Raw genomic sequence first — 15895 nt, 5'->3', positions numbered from 1 at the left:
TTTATTATCCATGTAAACCTGATTGAGCTTTAGCTGTTATCTTCAAGCACACCTTTTACAATTTCAGTCTTATCATTTTGAAGTATTGAACATTCTCCAGGAAGAAACAGAAAGTACCAACAATTTTACATCAATAATCGTGCCACATACACAATGGTATTCTGACAGAGCCAATGTTTGTATCTCCACAGTATCTTATGTGATGCACATGCTCACAAGCGTTCACCCATACACACCCTCATTCACCACTCTTTTCATGCCTACGAGAGTCCAGACTTCTGGAGAATGGCACGTCTGTTTACTCTGAAAGGTTCAAAGATAATTTACCTGGATTAGAGGAGCCATCTGTGCCTGCCAGCCCAGATTGCTTTGGAGGTGTCTCAATAAATACTGAGCAGGCTGCATGGTAGACAGTGCAATAGAAAGCCAGTAAGGGGTTTGCTTGAAGACAGGGCTTAATGCCCCTTTTTAAATCAGTTATTACTGGGTGCTGCTGGCGACAGCCCATGACCTCCGTTCATCACTGGTCTTTGGAAACTTGGTCTTGTGTGGTCTACAACACAAAATTGTATGCAGAGGTTTTACACGTTCAAACTAATTTACAGGGAAGCCAAAATGTTCAAATGGTAAATGGCCTGTATTTATATAGCGCTTTACTAGTCCCTACACTCAAAAAAATGAATGAGGTGGATTGTTCAGTGTATATTAATTATTTATTTTCATTTTACTTAAAATATATGTTTTTGTTAAGTTAACATATGTTTTTCTAATCAAGTCTACGTAATTGTGTCTATTATTCAACATACATAATACTAATGTGTTACTTGATCGCATAACATTTAAGTTAAGTCAATTAGGATCGATATACCTTGTATGCTGCCCTCACGACACGTGACCCTGTGAGGTTAGACAGCTAGCGAACAAATAGAAGAGGTCTTCCACACAAGGCTTGACTTTCTTGTTTTTATGTAACTAGAACATGAGAAAAAATGAAAATGAATCGCTGGTTAACACACATCTTAATAACAACTTGCCGATTAGCCTAGCTTAACATGTACATTACATCAGCATACAGTTCGCTCCATGTAAACACACATAACGACTGTCTCTACACATGTCAATACTCACAAAGACGAACGTTTTCCGAGGTGCGAACGTGTAGAGCACTCTTAGCGTGAACATGAACTAGTCCCTATTTAATAACTGCTGGAGCACTTTTTCACGACATCATAAGCGAAAGGGTACATCAAAGATAGGTTAGTGAACAGGACGCTCCCTCGCTCCATTTCCGCACATAGGATACAAAGATCTCTTGTGAAAATGATGTCTCACTCTGAGCTTATTTATCACTCTGCTTATGTGGCTCAATCAGCACACACACCAACCGCTGACTTTTGACTCAAGGGCATAACACTCCCCGCTTGATATACACACATTATATCACAATAAACATCAATACAACATATTCAAACATCATCTAGCATTGAAGAATATTCATTCAGTCTCTGCAAGCAAAACAACAATCTCTGAAACTGGTCTGAGAAACATTTTAACAGTCCCATCTTTTACAGTCCGCACTTCCACTTTTCGGACCTTCTTGTCGCTGCTGGGGAATGTTTTTACTATTAGTCCCATGGGCCATTCGTTCCTGCTGGCTTGGAGGTCCTTTAGCAGGACCACATCTCCTATTTTGACATTAGGTCTAGTCTCTGTCCATTTTGCACGACCTTGTAAGGTGGATAAATACTCTCCCTTCCACCTTTTCCAAAAAGTGTCAGCGAGGAGTTGAACATGTTTCCATTGTTTCCCAAACAGCTGCCCTGATGAGAAGTTCCCAAGTGGGGCGGACACAGCACTCATCTTCTGCGTTAGTAGCACTGCTGGAGTGAGTACTGCAGGACTGTCAGGGTCGGTGGATATGGGAACAAGAGGCCTTGCATTAATAATTGCCATCACCTCGGCCATGAAGGTGCACAACACTTCATGAGTAAGACGTGTTTGTTCAGTTCGTAACAACATTGCATCCAGAATGCGCCTGGCAACGCCTATAAGGCGCTCCCACGAGCCTCCCATATGAGACGCATGAGGGGGATTGAAAGTCCAAACACACCCTCTCTCTTGCAGGTACTTTCCTACTGCTTTGTTTCCTGAGTTTAGGTCTAATTCCTTACAAGCGCCCACAAAATTCGTGCCTCTGTCCGAGCGCAGAAACTTGGCCGGGCCCCGAATAGAGAAGAGCCTTCTTAATGCATTGATAAAACTATCAGCAGACATAGTCTCTATCAGTTCGATATGCACAGCCCTAGTTGACATGCATGTGAATAACACAGCCCAACGTTTGTTCTGGGAACAACCACCTCTTGTACGACGCGTCACAATAGTCCATGGCCCAAATACATCTAGGCCTACAGTGGTAAAGGGTGGTTCAGGGGTGACTCGGTCTGCAGGCAAGTCTGCCATTTTCTGGATCTGCATTTTGCCTCGCAACTTGCGACATGTGACACACCGATGAATGACAGATGACACAAGCCGCTTCCCTCCAATTATCCAGTACCCAGCACCACGGATAGCTCCTTCAGTTATGTGTCTTCCTTGATGAGCCACTCGTTCATGATAGTGAGTTACAATTAGCATGGCGATGTGGCTGGTAGATGGGATAATCAGAGGGTGCTTTTCATTCTCTGTGAGATCGGCAGCGGAAAGACGTCCACCGACTCGTAAGAGACTGTCTTTGTCCACTACAGGATTGAGCTTTTTGAGTGCATCAAATATGCCACTGACCTTCCTTCCTTCTTTAATGTTTTCAAGCGTCCCTTTGTAAGCTTCTTGTTGGACGGCTCGAATAATGACTGCTTGGGCTCGGGTGAGTTCTTGGACGCTCGGTGTCTCACTGAAACCTTTCCATCCCCTTTGCCCACTTGTCTTTTGTGCAAAGGATGTAACTACATGAATGAGTCTGGCTATGACTCTGCAAAGAGTGATCCAGTTTGAGTACTTTTTGAAACGGTCAGAACCCAACTGTGGCTCTGCTACAGTAGTTTTCATTACTTTTATTTCCGGATGTATCTCTCTGTCTTTTTCAGGTTCGATGAGCGTGAAAGGACCAGTGTGTGGTTCTGTGTGTGGGTCAGAGTACAGAAAGGGTGGACCTGAGAACCAGGTACTGTTCTGCAGGTCTGCTGCTGGAATGAACCGAGTGGCCTGGTCAGCTGGATTTAACTCACTTGGTACATAATGCCATTGACTCGGATGGGTGGATGCTCTAATGCGCGTAACCCTGTTGGCAACATACATGTAGAATCGTCTGGAGGTGTTGTGTATGTACCCCAACACAATCCTACTGTCTGTGTAAAAAGTCACATTGTCTACTTTAATGTCTAACTCGTCTCTGATGAGCTCAAACATTTCCACCGCGAGCACAGCAGCACATAGTTCCAGGCGTGGTACAGTGTGTGCGGGGCGGGGTGCGAGTTTAGACTTCCCCATCACAAACCCAGTATGACACTGTCCTTCACTGTCAACTGTACGCAGATAGACTACTGCACCTATAGCGACAGTGGAGGCATCACAGAAAATGCAAAGTTCTTTCACTTTCGTTGTGCTTAACGTACCTGGGCTGTAGCACCTTGGTATTTGGAGGTTCTCAAGGGCTTGCAAAGAGTCTTTCCATAAGTCCCACCTCTCCTGTTTCTCAGGGGGTAAGAGTGTGTCCCAGTCTTTTCCATCAGATGACAGTTCCCTGAGTAATGCTTTGCCCTGCATTATTATGGGAGCAGCAAATCCCAAAGGGTCATAGAGGCTATTAACTGTCGACAATACTCCCCTCCGTGTGAATGGTTTGCTCTCATTTGACACCTGGTAAGTGAAGCTGTCAGATTGTAGGTTCCAACAGAGTCCCAAGCTTCTCTGAACTGGAAGAGGGTCTACTCCTAGGTCTAAATCTTTCAGGTCCTTTGCACGATCCTCAACAGGGAAAGCTTCCATGACTTGACTGCAGTTTGATGCTACCTTGTGGAGGCGCAAGTTAGACTCTGCCAACATGTTTTGCGTTCTTGTGAGCAGGTTGATTGCTTCCTCTGGCGTGGCGACTGATGTGAGACCATCGTCAACATAAAACTGACGCTCAACAAACTGTCTTGCATCAGATCCGTGTTCTCGTTCTCCCTGCTGTGCTGCCTGTCTCATGCAGTAGATGGCAACAGCGGGTGACGGGCTGTTTCCAAACACGTGGACCTTCATTCTAAACTCAACTATGCTCTTTGTAATGTCATTGTCCTCATACCACAGATAACGCAAATAATCTCTGTGGTCTTCGCGCACAACGAAGCAGTAAAACATTTGCTGCACATCGGCTGTCAGGGCTATGGGCTCTTTGCGGAAGCGCAACAGCACTCCCAATAGGGAGTTGTTCAAATCAGGTCCGCCAAGAAGCACTTGATTGAGCGAAATTCCATCACATTCTGCACTTGAATCAAACACGACTCGTATTTGTTGTGGCTTCTGTGGGTGGTATACCCCAAACGTGGGCAGATACCAATGTTCTTTACTTAGTGGCAGAGGAGGGGCAGGCTCGGCTTGGTCGTTATCCAACATTTTCTGCATGAATTGGATGTAGTGATCTTTCATTTCTGGTCTCTTTTCCAAAGTCTTTCGGAGAGAGCAGAGGCGTTTTAGGGCTTGTTCTCTGTTGTCAGGGAGCCTCCTTCTCTGTGAGCGAAAGGGTAAAGGTGCAACCCAGCTGTTCTCTTGGTTTTGATAAACTTCACTGTCCATTATTGTCAGGAATGCTCTGTCGTCGATAGACATGGCTTGTTTGTTATCACCCTCAGATCTAACAAACACAGAGTGTCCCAAATTGTCTGTGATGCAGGTTGCATTCATAGTGACCCCATAATTCTCTTTAACGTGAATTGTGTTTGGGCAAGGCTCAAAATAGGATGCACGTCCATTATCTAAGGTGTGTGTTTTATAGACATTGACCTCTGACTGACTGTGCACTTTTCCTAGACACACCTCCCCCACAATAACCCAACCCAGGTCTAGCCTTTGGGCGTATGGTGCATCATTGGGTCCGTTGATTTGCTCACGTACCTTATGGACCCTGATGACGTCCCTTCCAAGGAGTAAAAGGATTGGGGCGTGGTGGTCGACAGGTGGGATGTTATCTGTCACTGGAAGAAGATGTGGGTGATGCTGGGCAATCTCTGGAGAGGGTATTTCAGATCTATTGTCCGGCACAGAGTCACATTCAATTAAAGGGGGTAGCTGGATGTTGACTTCTCCATCCAAAGACTCGAGGAAGAAGTTTACAGCTCTCCTACCTGAGGTTTGTTCTCTGCCAGAGCAAGTCTTTAAGGTGTATGGAGTGGGTTTGGCATTGATTTTGAAAAGGCTGAAAAACTCTGACTTAACCAGTGACCTGTTGGACTGATCATCTATTACTGCATACATTTTTATAGCTCTCTCTTTTTGGCCTGCGGGATACACTTTGACCAAACTGATCTTAGAACATGAACGTGGGCTATCACCTTGGCCACATACCTCTGTGCACTTCGACTCGACTGAAGGTGAGCTCTCGATTTGCTCTTCATTGTCGTGGTTTCCTGGTGTAGTACTCTTAGGGGCAAGAGTAGGACCAGGATGCATTGCAGATAAGTGTTTGAGGCTGTCACATTCAATACACTTAACCATTGCTTTACAGTTTTTTGCAATGTGTTGGACAGACCCACAGCATCTGTAGCATATGTGGTGCTCTTTGAGATAGGCTTGTCTTTCTTCAATAGGTTTGTCTCTAAAGAGCTTACACTTTTTGAGTGGATGTGGTTTTTTGTGGATTGGGCACTGGCGATCCGGTTCCTCCATTTTCTTTGGACTGAGATTATTCTGGTCCGGCTCTGCCGTAATGTCCATTTTGTGTGCTGACACAGTAGGTTTGCGACTATATGACCTCAGTTTTTCTGTGGGAGAAGGGACATGGGTGTTGGCCTTGGACATAGCAAAGCTTGGGTCATTCCTCATTTTCGCTTGCCGCTGGACAAATTGTGTGAAAACTGAGAAAGGAGGAAATGACACACTATGAGTCTCCTTGTACTGTGTTCCTACAGTTGTCCACTTTTCCTGTAGGTTGAAGGGAAGTTTTTCCACTATTTGCCTGACTCCTCTAGCTGTGTCCAGGTAAGCAAGTCCTGGGAGCGCGCCATCTTGTTTAGCACACTGAAGCTCCAATAAGATGTCACTAAGTTCCTGCAGCTTAACATTGTCTTTGTTTGTGAGTTTGGGAAAGTCCTCTACCTTTTTTAAGAGTGCGTCCTCAATAGCCTCAGGTGAGCCGTAGCACTCTTCAAGGCGTTGCCAGACCATCTTCGCACCTGCAGCAGGATTGAGGGTGTGTACAGCACGAATGCGCTTAGCCTGTTCGGATGATGTTGGACCCAACCATTTTGTTAGCAAGTCTAATTCCTCTCTTGGAGACAAATTTAGGTCTTTGGTTGCGCTGATGAATGAGGTTTTCCATGCCCAATAGTTTTCAGGTTTGTCATCAAATTGCAAAAGACCTGTGCTAACTAGTTCTTTGCGAATTAGGTATTTTGCAAACTGTTGCATTTCACTTGATTCAGGTACGCAGTTGTTAAGGTTGGGGGTGTGCTTTGTGGAGTTGGACCAGTACGTGTCGACTACACATGTGTTCACTGTTTGCTCCTGTTTCCTTTCTCTATTTACAGGTGGTGTTTTCGTCTGAGTGTTGGTTATAAAAGGATTAGTTATTTGTGTACTGTCTTGTGCATCTACTTCATTGCAATTTCCTTTAGGAGGCTGTGCTGGGTCGTGCTGAGTGTCTGGGTAGAGTAACTCACATTGTTGTTGAACATATTCGTTAGTGCGGTGCACTGTACTGATGGGCTCAGCTTCCTCACAAAGTTCTCCGTAGAGCTCCCCGCTCTGAATCTCTGCTTCTTCATAGGCTGAGGCCTCTGCTTCAGCTGCGGCTATTGCTTTTTGGCACTGGAGGACATGTAGATGAGCATCCAGTTCAGCTCTCTGTTTCATTGCATTAGCTTCCTTTTCAGCGAAGGCCAGTTGAGCTCGTGCTGCTTGAGCTTTGGCGTAGGCCCTTGCAGCTGCAGAAGCTGTTGATGAGGATGTCCGTTGAGAACGCCTTGTCGATGTTCTGGATTGCTGCGACTTGGTGTCGAATGGCTGAGACCGTTGCTGCGTTGTAGCTGGTTGAGTGGCGACGTCTGGTTGCTGTTCACCACCGGCTGCTTCGTCTAGCTCTTCAGCAGCGTAGTCTTTTAGGTAATTTCTTCCTGAGCGTAGACTCATGTTGCTTAAAGTAGCTCTGTATGTTTGAACCCGCTGAGTAGGCGTCTTTTCCTTCGTCTTTTTACTATGCTGCCCTCACGACACGTGACCCTGTGAGGTTAGACAGCTAGCGAACAAATAGAAGAGGTCTTCCACACAAGGCTTGACTTTCTTGTTTTTATGTAACTAGAACATGAGAAAAAATGAAAATGAATCGCTGGTTAACACACATCTTAATAACAACTTGCCGATTAGCCTAGCTTAACATGTACATTACATCAGCATACAGTTCGCTCCATGTAAACACACATAACGACTGTCTCTACACATGTCAATACTCACAAAGACGAACGTTTTCCGAGGTGCGAACGTGTAGAGCACTCTTAGCGTGAACATGAACTAGTCCCTATTTAATAACTGCTGGAGCACTTTTTCACGACATCATAAGCGAAAGGGTACATCAAAGATAGGTTAGTGAACAGGACGCTCCCTCGCTCCATTTCCGCACATAGGATACAAAGATCTCTTGTGAAAATGATGTCTCACTCTGAGCTTATTTATCACTCTGCTTATGTGGCTCAATCAGCACACACACCAACCGCTGACTTTTGACTCAAGGGCATAACACCTTGTATATCCACAAGGTGGCAGTAATGCAAAAACAGTTGTAATGAAACCGCGCGGAACAAGAAGGTTTCACGGCTTGTGCCATGCGCAAGACTTCAAATTTAACTGAAAAAGGCTGTTTTGGCGCCAAGCTGCTGTTTCTTTGAGAGGTAAGACCACTTTTTTCTTTGACTATGTTGTGTAGTATCTATATGTCCAGCATGGTTATATTTTGCGTTTGTCTTACAAGACATGTTATATCGTTTGCGTGTGCTTGTTTTACATTAGTTTTACTGGGTCCTGGACATGCTTATTTTGTGGACTGTGTAAGAAACATTTTTATTGTTTTTTGTTTTATTAAGGGATTAGCTACAGGGGTTCATGGGGTTATTCTTTCAAGGGGTTATTTTTCCATTTGCTTTCTTGGGATTCCTTTTCTGTAATCCGAGAGTCGGAAATATCGAATAGGATAGCAAGGATAGCATAAAGTGACATTTAAAATCCAAAAAGTCAAGGGCGAAAGCCACTGTGACACCATTGTTCTGCTCTATCAGTAATCTGTATTATGTAAAAATGGTCTGTAAATACAGCATGTTTCCTAGCGGAGTTATACATATCAATGTAGTTATAAATTACAGTTTGTGAAAGTACACACTTAATTTTTTTAATAAAATTATTCAAGACATATGAGTGGACAGACAATGGAGGTCGACAGACCTGGTGATAATTGCTTCTATAGAAAGTTAGCACATGGCAGTGTCAATCTCTTGCTTTTCTTCTGAGTAGTATTTTATTTAGTTGTAATTCAAACAATAATTTGCTTCTTGAAATTAAGGAATTAATTATTTTTTTTCTTTATAAATCTCAGATCCTGCCTTTACCTGCTCCCTCCTATACTGATGTGGTGTATGTGGTATTGCTGAGCTTGTATGTGGTATGTGAACTGTTATACTTTTAAAAACAAAACTGTTTTATAAGTTAAGTTTTCTTTTGTGACCCATCCCATGCCCCTGTTATTTCTTCTCCACATCTGAACCATGGTAAAGGTTGCAGTTCAAGGGCCTGAGGCATGAAATTCTTTTCAGATCAGCTGTGATCAATATTTTTTGGAACTTGATAAATAACAATAAAAGCTGTAATGGCTCCATTAGCATTTTGTGTAAATGTTTGTGTTAAAATTATAGCTTTAATGAGGTCTTACTACATTAGTTTTAGTTTGTATATGTGTACATATAGTATGTATATTTACAGTACAGTATGTTGTGTTTGTTGACATATTTTCAGGTGGAAGCAGAATATGTGAGGATTACTACTGCTGCACATGTTCCAAGGCTTTTTACACAACTTGACCAATACACTGACCAGCTCATAAAAGTCTTCAAGAAAAAAGGAGGCGTTGCAGGGAAGAAAATTAGACAAACTTTGGCCCCAGCCACACAGGTGCGTTATTCTGTTGGTAGCAAAATATTATGGCTAATAAGATCATTTTCAAATTTAAACAGCTGGTGTATGGTAGCTGCACAGTGCACTTACATTTATATTAAGCAAGACAAAGTTTGGTACTCAAAACGTTGGAAAATTTAAATTACCTAAACATATGTAAAATCTGATCCCTTGATTTAGGTTAAACCAGAAGTGAATGTTTTTATGTTATGTTTTGAATGCAAAAAAGATGATGTATTAGTTTGTCTTTACCTCCATTATGGACATATATAATGTGGTGGAAACCCTGCCCAACAGGTTAACTATTCATGTCCATGTGATGATTAGTTGGTCTTGTGTACATGTCTATCTGTGCAGTGGATATGTCATTCATTTTGCGTATAATGTGAGTTTCTGTCATCCTAAAGTATATCTGTTTTCTCTTCCTGTATCTCTGCCACTCTCTACAGAAGGAAACCATTGAAAAGGGGAGGGAGTGTGTCCTCAGGGCACTACCTTTTTACCTGAATGAAGACCCAAGCATCCTCTTCAAAGAATAATTGGTTGGTAATTTTAGTTTAGTTTTTTATCTGTATTAAACCAAATTTTGAATAACTAATGTTGTTGCATGTTGTAATGTTGTTGTTGTTGTAATTTGCATGGAACCTGTTTAAATGTTTTGGGAAATCTTCTTGTATACCCAAACTATTTATATTTATCGTTGAATCTGTAGTCTAAAATAGTGGCGCACTGGGGTGCATGTTCCTAATATTGTGTTTACGTCATTAAAGGGTAGCTTTGGCCCTTTTTCTTTCTTTTTTTAAAACTGGATGCCATTTTTCTATGTTTTTGTGTCTAAGCTACAGCTGTTCAGAGGGAGCTGGAACAAATTACCCTTGCTATCTTTACCATCGAAAGAGCTGATGCCAGCACTCCTCCAGCCGATGTGGGTGTAAGCGCCAGACGTCTGCTTTATATTTTTATTTACGATTGAGTTCATGTTTGTTTTATAATTCATAGATTCATTACATAAGTCATCTTTTCAGGATTAATAAATGTGAAAATATATGTGTTTACATAAAGTAATTTTAAGTCACTGTTTTGGGATTGGAACCTAAAAGGGGGTACCTCTCACTTTAATTATGTAAGTGCAATAGTAGCATGAAACCCTGTGTGAGAGGGAAGGGGAGGAGCATGGACAGAGAGGTTAGGAGTCTCACGGTTTTCTGACCGTGTGCACAGCTAGTTCTGGATAACTGCTATTTTTTGGAACTTTCATGCTTTTTAGGAAGGAGTTCATTGTTACATCTTCCGTTTGTAATAAATAAACAGTCTTCAAATCATAATGCAACTGGAAGCATTTCTTTTGGAAACCAGGAACACGCGTCAGCCATAGACTCTTCTTTTTTGAACTTGGTTTATTGGAAATTACCCTACAGTGGGTATAACCATCTAGTGTGTCCTGCATGACCTGGAAGACCTGGCCTCTGCATGTGCACTCTTAATGGGTGGGATATATGCACTGAATCTCAGTTAACCTCAAGACTGAAAGCTAAGAGACAATCAAAAGTATTGAGATTTAAAGGATTTAATTGAGAGATGATACTGCACCAGAAATGTTGAAGGGTGGTGTGTATATTAGCGTTCAAGGCATATTGTTATGAGGTGGAAATATGTTCATATTCAGTTTGTGTTACATTGTGTGCATTGTAAAGGTAATTGCAATACATACTAAAATTAAGGGTAAGTTAGGAGGTTGATCTGATATCCTCGTGTTGGTGTTGTTCCCAGATCATCATACTAAATGTTGTTCCAGGATCAACATTGCAAGTGACCAATCACATTGTTGTGACGTCATACTTTTGCGACTTCGGGAAAAACCGGCGTAAAACAAAAAACTGTACTTAAGCTGCGTGAAACCGCCTCTGTCCGCCGATCAACTGACCCTAACCCTAACCGTAACCCTTTAATAAACAGTAAGCAGAATTGATATTGTCCTTGCAACATTGGAATTTCATAAACGCACGAATGGCTTGGAATAGAATAACGTCACAACAATGTGATTGGTCACTTGCAATGTTGAACCTGGAACAACATTTTCATGATGGTCTGGGAACAACACCAACACGAGGATATCAGATCATCCAAGTTGGGAATGCAGGATGAATGTATATTTTGTGGACTTTTAAAGACGAACAATTGTTTCCATGTTAAAATGTTTCCATCTGAAGTTTTTTGCCCAAACACTGGTAAAATAAATGTTGACAGTGGCAAGTGTTAAATGGTTACTGCTGTGCTGTTGCAAAAAAACTGAACGCTGACAAGCTGTTTTATTGTTAGACCATAATGTTGGCATGTTTTGTTAAAGTTTTATTTGGGATGGTGATGTAATTTTCTTTGATTGCTAATATCAGTGGACTATTTATTATTATTATTATTATTATTATTATTATTATTATTGTTGTTGTTGTTGTTGTTACATTTTTTTTTTTTTTAAATTGTGGCTGTTGAGGTGGACACTTCACTTTGCATTGTTAAAGGAAAGCACTTCATTGGCATTGTGTTACTGGACTGACCCTAAGCAATCATTGCAAATAGCAACTTTGCTATCCATTTTAGACACTAAAAGAAAAAAACACTCACAGACCTTACTAGCATCACATGTGCATAACTCAAGTGTCATCTTATCAATGTGTTATGTGATCTTCAATGCGTTTTTTTTTTTCTTCTATTTCTGGTAGATACAGACATTTAATTTAAAGTCTTGATGTTGCATCTGTCTACATACTGTTAATTACTAACCCTAATGAGCTGTTGTGTTTTATTTTGGACTGGGTTTACACAAATGCTCACTGAATGTGTTGGCAATAAAATAAATTTTAAAAAATAAGTTGGATGTACTTAATTCATTTGTGTGGAACCTGTTGACAAAATAGATTTATGTAAAACTAATTAATAAAGCACAAGGTGGCTGAAAATATAATATTTGAATTAATCTAACTTAAATTTAACATTTTACTGCCACAAATAAGAAATGTGTTGAAGTAACTAATCTAAACTATCTAACCTGAAAATATATCATCTATGTTCATACAACATAACTTGATTTAGTTAGTCTTAAATATGTCTTGTTAATCTTAAGTAGTTTTTTTAAATTAGATGAACTAAAGATTTTTGCTTTAAACTAACATAATTCAATTTCGTGGAACCTGTTGACAAAATAATTTTAATTAAAGTCAACGTTTCATTTTTTTGAGTGTAAGGACCCCAAAGCGCTTTACATATCCAGTCATCCACCCATTCACGCACACATTCACACACTGGTGATGGCAAGCTACATTGTAGCCACAGCCGCCCTGGGGCGCACTGACAGAGGCGAGGCTGCCGGACACTGGCGCCACCAGGCCCTCTGACCACCACCAGTAGGCAACGGGTGAAGTGTCTTGCCCAAGGACACAACAACCGAGACTGTCCAAGCCGGGGCTCGAACCGGCAACCTTCCGATTACAAGGCGAACTCCCAACTCTTGAGCCACGATCGCCCCAAAGAGATTCTTTCCTCTTGTTTAATTTTTTGTTTCTGGAACATTAAATTTCAAGAGGAAGCTTCTTCTTGAGGGTATTCACACCTATCTTTGCAGTGGGGGAAAAGTGTAACTAAAACAGTCTACCATTCCTACACAGTTAATCAAATGTCAATGTAAACACCCTCACATTACAGCTAAAGGTCAGTACTTTAACATCAGAGTGGAAGTTTTGTTCGGAGCATGCTGTTCTTGAGCATCGAGCCAGAACAGCAGACATATTCACTGCCTTAATTCTTTCTGACTGCAGTGATGATGTTTTTCTAGACATTCGTTAAGTTTATGAAAAAGGTTTTTCCTTTCTAGGAAGCTCTGTCATACAGACTGATGTAACAAGGCTCCCATGCAGACAGAGGCTCGAAAAGCAAACTGAGAAGGCCACATTTTAGAAACAATGTCACTTTAACCTGTTGTTTCCTCAGTTTAGAATAAGCAGTCACATTTACAGGGCTAACACATTTGCTATGTAAATGACATGTTAGGTGTCATAATCATAGTATCACTGCTTTCTAATGTAAAACCTTGTACGAGGGCTTACCTGAAGTGAATGCAAACAGTCTTTAACAGCTATAACCACAGACAAAAGGTTAGTCCTTTAAAAAGGAGAAAAAAATAAAGCCTGAAGATGAAACGATAAAGGTATTGATTTTAGACGGCATCTAGTGGTTTCTCGAAGCATGCTGAAATCCAGAAACTGCATCCTCCCCATCTCTGACACTCACAACTTGTATGTTAACTCTCAGTCAGCCTGTATGCACACACCCACACACACTAGGGATCAATTTATACACCCAGTTCATTGAAGAGTCATATGTAGACAGCTGATAAAGTTGTGACTAATTTAAGCAAGGTGGTTGCAGACACACCCTGGGCTGAAGAAGAAAGAGATCCCAAAAATGTCAAGTAGTAAACAAGAGTTCAGACTGACTGTATATTATTTTTTTTAACTTTTTCATTTTCATTTATTTGTTTTTATTGTTTTATTGTTATTATTATAACAATAAGTATAGTGATATTTTATAACCAGTTTCCAGTTTGGATTCAGGAAACAGACACTGTGTCTACTTTTAAGTTTAGGCTTAAAACTTTTTGCTAAAGCTTATAGTTAGGGCTGGATCAGGTGACCCTGAATCCCCTCTTAGTTATGCTGTAATGTGTAGGCTGCTGGGGGATTCCCATGATGCATTGAGTGTTTTTTCTTCAGTCACCTTTTTCACTCAGTATGTGTTAATAGACCTCTCTGCACTGAATCATACTCGTTATTCATCTCTGGCTCTCTTCCACTGCATATCTTTCTTCTCGCTCCTCAACTGGTCGCAGCAGATGGCCCCGCCCCTCTCTGAGCCTGGTTCTGTTGGAGGTTTCGTCCTGTTAAAAGAGAGTTTTTCCTTCCCACTGTCGCCAAAGTGTTTGCTCATGGAGGTGGGTATATGATTGTTGGGTTTTTCGCTGTATGTGTTATTGTAGGGTCTACCTTACAATATAAAGCATCTTGTGATTTCCTGCTGTATAAATAAAATTGAATTGAATTGAAAATTCAACTATATAAAAATTAAATTTTCATATTCCGTTTCCACTCCTGAGGTGAAATGGCAGGTGTTTAGGTGTGCCCCCTACTTCCTGCTGTCCATAATGAAGAATGAGGAAGTTTGGATCTGCATTGTTTCCAAATGCTTCAAGTGAAATAACCACCAAGCAGTTCTAAAGGTTTCTTCCTGTTTAAAGGGGAGTTTTTCCTTCCCACTGTTGCCAAAGCGCTTGCATATCGGGGATCATCTAATTGTTAGGGTTTCCTTTGCTTTCTCTGTATTATTGTAGGGTTTTTACCTTACAATCTTTACCTTGAGGGAATTGTTGTTGTGATGTGGTGTGTTATAAATAAAATAGAGTGGAATTTTATTTTAAATACATTCATTAGATACATTTAATTCTAAATGATAAAACATCACATTCCTGCCTCTCAGTTGCAGCAGTTGCATGTGAACCTGCACACATGAAATCCTGTTGGGTTTTTTTGCAGTTAGACACACCTGCTCTCGTTTACCTACAAAACGCTATGGTGCAGAGTATGTGGGGTGAGATAGTAAAGAATGCAGCTCATGAATCTGGTCACTGATAAACCTGCTTTTACAGGGAAGCCGAGGGATCTATATTCTGCTGATGTTGCGCACACCCAGGGATGCATGGATTTCTCCCTATCTCTCTCTCTCATTCTCTCTTTCTCCTATTCACAAACAGATGCATACCACAGCACGGGACACAAACAAAAATCTGGGGATGTCCCATTCTTAATGTGAAGCCTATTGCTCACTAGAGGTACAATTTATATTGTTAAGAGGGTGAACAATGGAATAAATAAAAAGAAGGTTTCCTGCCTGGCTGCATGTGTGAGCAACCCCTTAACACTTTAATAACAGTCCTCTGAACTGTCTTTATATTTTTTTAAATAGTTGCCTTTTGGTATGAAAGCAAAAGGATTGAGTGAGCGTGCTGTATTATTTTCAGCTTTAGTGTGATGAAGAAATACATTTCATTCAACATCAAAAATGCCGCAGTGCTTTAAGAGCAGAGTTGAGCTTAAAGAAGGCCATTTCCAGACCTCACTCTAAGGTAGGTGCTGAAAGATTTGAATGATTCATGAATCAATTTACGGCGCGTGAATGTAGCGCTTATAGGAATGAAGTGTTTTACTCCTGGTTGAGGCCAGGGGCTCCTGTACAGCACTTGTCGGAGCATGATTCAGGAACTGTAGAGCCTAGTTGTACCTCTCGTGCCACACAGATGCCATTACCTGAAAGCATTTAGAGAGGGAAATGAGGTTGTATGCTACCTGACTTCAGAGAGGTCACACAACCAGAGGCCCCCGCTCTCACTGTACTCTGTCTTGCTCCCCGACATGCATTTCACAGTATCTTCCTGATTGCAGGGTCCTCTATCATGTTTTGGCCATTACAGCACTCGTCCCATCTTACACTGAGAACC

The 15895-nt window shown here is 41.4% G+C and overlaps 1 protein-coding gene and 2 long non-coding RNA genes across 4 annotated transcripts; 1 reads left to right on the top strand and 2 right to left on the bottom strand.

Annotated features, from left to right (window-relative positions):
- Positions 1-881: 881 nt before the first annotated feature.
- LOC146648177 (uncharacterized) lies at positions 882-7897 on the bottom strand. Its single transcript, XM_085390052.1, has 3 exons — positions 7645-7897; positions 1129-7488; positions 882-972 (listed from the first exon to the last, which is right to left on the bottom strand). Exon 2 carries the CDS (start codon positions 7321-7323, stop codon positions 1495-1497), a length of 5829 nt encoding a protein of 1942 aa, XP_085246178.1. The 5' UTR covers positions 7324-7488; positions 7645-7897; the 3' UTR covers positions 882-972; positions 1129-1494.
- Positions 7898-8012: 115 nt separating this feature from the next.
- On the top strand, positions 8013-11847 carry LOC146648176 (uncharacterized). 2 transcript variants are annotated; one of them, XR_014908560.1, is made up of 5 exons: positions 8013-8078; positions 8777-8842; positions 9193-9348; positions 9801-9893; positions 10191-11847. It is a non-coding gene; the product is annotated as an uncharacterized LOC146648176 (long non-coding RNA). The 2 variants fall into 2 exon arrangements; XR_014908561.1 differs by lacking the exon at positions 8013-8078 and adding an exon at positions 8092-8234.
- On the bottom strand, positions 9197-12539 carry LOC146648175 (uncharacterized). The gene is made up of 2 exons (XR_014908562.1): positions 10802-12539; positions 9197-10300 (listed from the first exon to the last, which is right to left on the bottom strand). It is a non-coding gene; the product is annotated as an uncharacterized LOC146648175 (long non-coding RNA).
- Between the last annotated feature and the right edge of the window lie 3356 nt (positions 12540-15895).

Source organism: Rhamphochromis longiceps, linkage group LG18, assembly GCF_057381845.1.
Source record: "Rhamphochromis longiceps isolate RC_006_pf linkage group LG18, R_longiceps_female_GT1.1, whole genome shotgun sequence".
Taxonomy (NCBI): Eukaryota; Metazoa; Chordata; class Actinopteri; order Cichliformes; family Cichlidae; genus Rhamphochromis; species Rhamphochromis longiceps.
Note: the sequence above shows the minus strand (reverse complement) of the source record. Positions and strands in the feature narration are given on the sequence as shown.

Excerpts from the sequence above, each read along its gene's own strand:
- LOC146648177 (XM_085390052.1), bottom strand. The coding sequence starts at position 7,323 with ATGAGTCTACGCTCAGGAAGAAATTACCTAAAAGACTACGCTGCTGAA.